Source organism: Sinocyclocheilus grahami, unplaced genomic scaffold (genome assembly GCF_001515645.1).
Source record: "Sinocyclocheilus grahami isolate Dianchi unplaced genomic scaffold, SAMN03320097.WGS_v1.1 scaffold5980.1, whole genome shotgun sequence".
NCBI lineage: Eukaryota > Metazoa > Chordata > Actinopteri > Cypriniformes > Cyprinidae > Sinocyclocheilus > Sinocyclocheilus grahami.
Genome location: NW_015510527.1, coordinates 3,966 through 9,334, shown reverse-complemented (window position 1 = coordinate 9,334; position 5,369 = coordinate 3,966). Strand labels below are relative to the sequence as shown.

Here is a 5,369-nt window from a genome sequence, read left to right as displayed (position 1 = left end):
TTTTAGCTATATTTAAATAAAACTAGCAATTTTTTGGAGATTTTACATTTTTTCTTGGCCACACCCTGCCGTAGGCCCGTGACCTCTCACGTTTGCTCTCAATCATGCCAACAGGTGTGTTCGACTTCATGCAGCACTGCGCAGACCGATCGGTGGCTGACTTGAAGCAGTGCATGCCGGTTAGAAATTTAGTCCTACTTGAACCGACGCCACGTCACTGACACGTGTGGCATCAAAGTATCGCGATAGCGTTTCGAGAGCAGCCAGCTGACTCAGCCGCCGCAGTTTCTCAAGAGCGACTGCAGGAGTGCTGATGACGACACAGCTGTTTCACGATTGGCCAGCTTAACCACATGACAACAATGACGTGTGTTTCTAACATCTTCAAATCCAATACTGCTCATAAATCTGTATTTTAGAATGTTGAATGTTGAGTCATGTTTATCATGAAAGCATATATACCCCCACTTTATTAGTATTTAAATAGTATATGTTTACGTTGAACTTTATTCTTGAACAGATGGCGGCTCCGTTTTTCAACTCCGCCCTACACCCTCCGCTACTCTTGTTGATCGCCGTCTGTAGCCGTGCTTCTAGTCGAACGCACCTAACGAGTCTGCGCAGTGAACACACCAGTATGCCACGCCTGCCATGACGCACACCCCAATTTCATTATAAGCATCAATCAAGATGGCGGAGAAAAAATGAATATCTTGTTTTAACCACGGACACAAAAGTTATACCACAATTCATGCACAGTCATATCAACCAGATAATGAGAGAGAGACACAGTGCATCATCGTGTCATGTGTGCTGGCATGCAGTATTTTGCACTTACTTTGTAGTAATAGAGTGTGTTGACTGAAATATGTTTGTATGAATAAAGTTTTTGTTTTTGGAGAATCACAATATCTCTTATCTGTTGTATTTGAACAGGACTGGGATGCACTTTGGTGACACATAAAACAAATTCCCAACATTATGTGTCTTTTGTGTCTTTCCATCATGTTTGATGTGCTTGCAGATCACAAGCATTTCCTAATTTCACTTCAGAATTTTTTGTTATACATAATCTTTTGTTATATTTTTTATACTGTCATCATTTGTAAAGTGTATATATATATTTATTTACTTTCCTTTACCTTTACCAAATTTACCTGTATTCACTTTGTTTTCATATTTGGCGACTTTTTGTGAAAAATTGAGACTTTTGAGAGTGGTTCTAGAGATTTTCTGAGGGAGGGGTTTGGCAACACTGGTTGAGAGCTTGTTATGTGATTCGCTCCGCTGTTTTCATGCGCTGCTCACGGTGCATTGGGCTCGCGGTCCGGCCTTTTGAATATCAGTTATACAAGTATGTAAGGATAAATTACTCGAGTTGCTTTTAAAATATTCACATGTCCTTTTCCTCGAGTCGAGTCAAGTCTGGAGTCATTTCAGGTCAAGTCTTAGTCAAGTCTGAAGTCTATAAAAATGTGACTCATTTCCGAGTCACTAACTCAAGTGCCCATCTCTGATCTGTCGTGCTTGTATCGTTGCCAAATGAACCACTTTGAGCGCCCTAGCAACTGCTCTCCACTAAGTTAATGGGAAGGACTGGCGTATCATATGCAGGCAAAATTGGACCTTGGCGTATGTATGCATTACATGCAATTGGAAAGTGTACAGTCGTGTTATTCATACGTAGACTGATGAAAATGGGTTGAAATGTGTAGTGTTGGGTTGGAATCCAGGACCAGGATTAGGAACCACTGCAGGAGAGACTGTCATGATCAAGAAACATACAGAGTCACAGTCAATGCAAGACCCTATTGAATGCATATTATTTATCCACAATGCCAAAAAAAAAAAAATCACAAATGTGTTTTGAGACCTGAATAGTCACTAGTAATAAAAAGCACACGCAAAGTCAATTTAAGTCAAAAACAGTTAAAGGCTCAAGAAGTTTAAGATCAGTTAGCATCAGCCTAATATGAGTTGCCCCGACTAACTACAACATGACCACGTTTTCAGAACTATAAACTATACATGTTACCTTATACTTTATGAATTGTGTAAATGTAGATAAAAATTAAAGTAGATCTGAAAAACTGCATTCAGTACCATTATGAATAAAATTGAGCACATTGTAAAACCCAAGAATCAAATCCCTTGAGGAAACCAATTTAACAACCAATGTATATGCACAATGCAAACTTAATTAATTACAGTCCACTCAAAAGCAATCAACATACCTTAGTCATTATTGTTGAAGCATCACCTGACACCAGTGGTGGCTGGTAGACATTTTTCTAGATAGGGCTGTGCCACTTCCAACAATTTTAGCAATCATCCTTCATGATTTAATGCTGAACAGTTAAAGAAAATGTTTAAGTTAACAGAAGAAAAAAAAAGCAATTTTCTTTATTTTAAATGTAATACATTTAATAATTTCTAAAGATTAAATTTGAGGATAATTCTCACAAAACGAAATATATTTCTAATCTTTATTCAAGGTTTTATTCAAAATACTATTACATTTTCACATTTTATGTATACAGTGCAACAGCAAAAACTGTGAGAAAAAAAAAAGTTAAATTTAGTTTGGTTAACTATACAAAATAACTGCAAGTCGAGCTGCAATACCAAACAGGACCACATGGAGATGACAAGAGACCACTATACTAGTTGCCTTAACCTGACTGCATATAGATATATGCCTATATGAATTGAGATGAATCGAGATTAATTGTTGAATAAAATCTTTTTTTTTTCTTTTGCGCACAAAAAGTATTCTCGTAGCTTTGTAAAATTACAGTTGAACCCCTGATGTCACATGGATTATTTTACCGCTCTCCTTGTTACGTTTCTGGACGCTGATCATGTAAGGACCATTGCTGTCTCAGGGAGGGTCAGAGAGCTCTCAGAATTCATCAAAAATATCTTAATTTGTGTTCTGAAGATGAACGGAGGTCTTACGGGTTTGGAACGACATGAGGGTGACTAATTAATGACAGAATTTTCATTTTTGGGTGAACTATCCCTTTAAAGTGGAACCCACTGGACATCACAAAAGCACGACAACACGGTGGATGGGATTAAAGGGGAAGCGACACGTCTTCCTAAGGTGTGTCACTAATTAAGGCCCCACCTACAACAATTGATAGGAACTCCCGACTGGAACCACTGAGCATCGGACAAGAATACTGACCAAAAGCAAACATTATATACAAGTACTAACACATTAAGTAATGTAAAATTTAAAAAATGTCCAATCAACCGGCTACACCCATATGAACATAAACACCACTGACCATCCAGTTCTGTGTACAAATAATTATAATTTTATTTTTCATGATGCTAAGAGAACAGATTGTCTTGATTTACTGAAGTAGTATGTTCTATAAAATGTAAATGAAAATATTAGATTTACAACAGCAAGTAGTTGTATTTAATTTATAATAAGGAATTCTATTGAAGCTTCTTATAAACGTTAGAAGGCAGTCTTTCTGCCTTTTTAACAACCTCTTTTGCATTCTCATAATTAACTTTAGCTGAAATCTTAATGGCCTCAAGCACAGAATCGGCTTCTTTTGCTGCTTTGTATCCTACGATTCCCCCTCCGATCGCTCCTGCAAGAGCTGCAGCTCCAAATACCACACCTACACCAATTCCTGAACCAGCTGCTGCTCCAATGCCGGCGCCTGCAGCAACTCCTGTCTCCACTGCTACTGTTCCTGCTGCTGCTGCTGTTGCTCCGACTGCTGCTCCTGTGGTTCCTGCAGCAACTCCTGCCTCCACAGCTACAACTCCTGCTGCTGCTGTTGCTCCTACTGCTCCTGCTGCTACTCCTGCCTCCACTGCTCCTGCCACTGCAGATACTGCTGCTGTTCCTACTGCTGCTGTTCCTCCTGCTGCTGCTGCCACTGCTGTTTTATCTGCCAATGTGCCTGCAGCAGTTACAGCTATGTCTATTGCTTTGACTACTTCTTTTAATTTGGCTGCCTTGAGTAAAGCCACAACAGAGGCCACAGCGACACCAATGCCCAGAAAAGCACCAATCAGTATCCCTGTAGAAACTCCTGCAAGCCTAATAAGATGTTTTTCAAGAACAATCTTCTTCGCTGCTTCTAGTTTCTCTTTTGTAGACAAATGAACTATAAGCATACTATTCATCTTGTCTTGAATTTCTTCCTCTACATTTAACATCAGATCATTGGTGTAGCAGCCGTTCTCTTCCACCATCTTGTCGATGGTGTGCAGCAGATTTTTCACCTGAACCTTGTTGCTCCTGTACCCTAAATGACAGTCATTCCAGCGTTCATTGTCAATAACGTGACAGCGACCTCCACATTTATCAACAAGCTCCTGTAGTTTTATACTTTTCTGAACAAATTCTTTGATGGTTTTACCTTTTAGCTGTTCGCCGTGAGTGAATAAAACCACTGCATGTTTAAAGGTTTCCTCTCCACAATACTCAACAATTTTATCCAGAGTCTCTCTTTCTTGTCTTGTGTACTTTCCAACTTTTAGAACGATGACTAAGGCAACAACAGCTGGAGCGCATTCAATAATGGATTTAATGATCCGAGATTTGATGACTTCCTCTTCCTCCTCAAGACGCGTGTCAAAGATTCCAGGTGTGTCAATAACTGTGACTGTTCTTCCACCAACCATCGCAACTCCTGTTTTACATTCAGCTGTAACAGACTCAGGTGAAGATTCAGCTTTGAATATTTGTTCACTGAGAATAGTATTTCCACAGCTGCTTTTGCCATCTCCTGTTTTTCCAAGAAGAACAATTTTTCTTGCAGGTTTAGACTCTATTTAAAAAAGACACTCTGGTTAGTGAAGAGTATTGTACTGATTAAAAAAAATAAATAAATAAACATGCATATTATATGCATATTATAAAACAGATTTGATTCTAGCCTTAATTTTATTAACATAAAAATATTTATTACCTCTCATTGTGCTTTTCTTTTGCTGAGGTGAATTTCTGCAATGTCAGAAATAATATTCAGGGCATTATTGACAGTGCTTAACATCCAGTCAAATATTTTATAAAGTGTAATGTAATTTGTCAGTGTAATGTGGTGTTTTGTTTCATGTTCATGTTTTCCATGTCTTTTATTTTGTAATTGTTTCATGGTTCCTGTTTGTGTCATGCTTCCCTTGCCCTCATATATTCATGCCATTGGTTCCCCTGTTCATTGTGTCATGTTCTGATTGGTTGTCTTAGTCATGTGTCTTGTTTCCCATTGGTTTGTTCTTGTCATGTGACCCTCTTGTTTCCTATAAGTAGCTTCATGTTCCCATTGTGCTCTCGTCGTGTATTGAATGTATTTAACCCGCTGTTGGTGAGTCTAGTCTGTTTATGTCAAGTCTGC

General features: G+C 38.7%; 1 protein-coding gene across 1 annotated transcript; it reads right to left on the bottom strand.

Annotated features, from left to right (window-relative positions):
• Positions 1–3,450: 3,450 nt before the first annotated feature.
• LOC107577414 (GTPase IMAP family member 7-like) lies at positions 3,451–4,974 on the bottom strand. Its single transcript, XM_016263495.1, has 2 exons — positions 4,944–4,974; positions 3,451–4,802 (listed from the first exon to the last, which is right to left on the bottom strand). The coding sequence occupies exons 1-2, from the start codon at positions 4,948–4,950 to the stop codon at positions 3,451–3,453; spliced, it is 1,359 nt and encodes a 452-aa protein (XP_016118981.1). The 5' UTR covers positions 4,951–4,974.
• Positions 4,975–5,369: the final 395 nt, after the last annotated feature.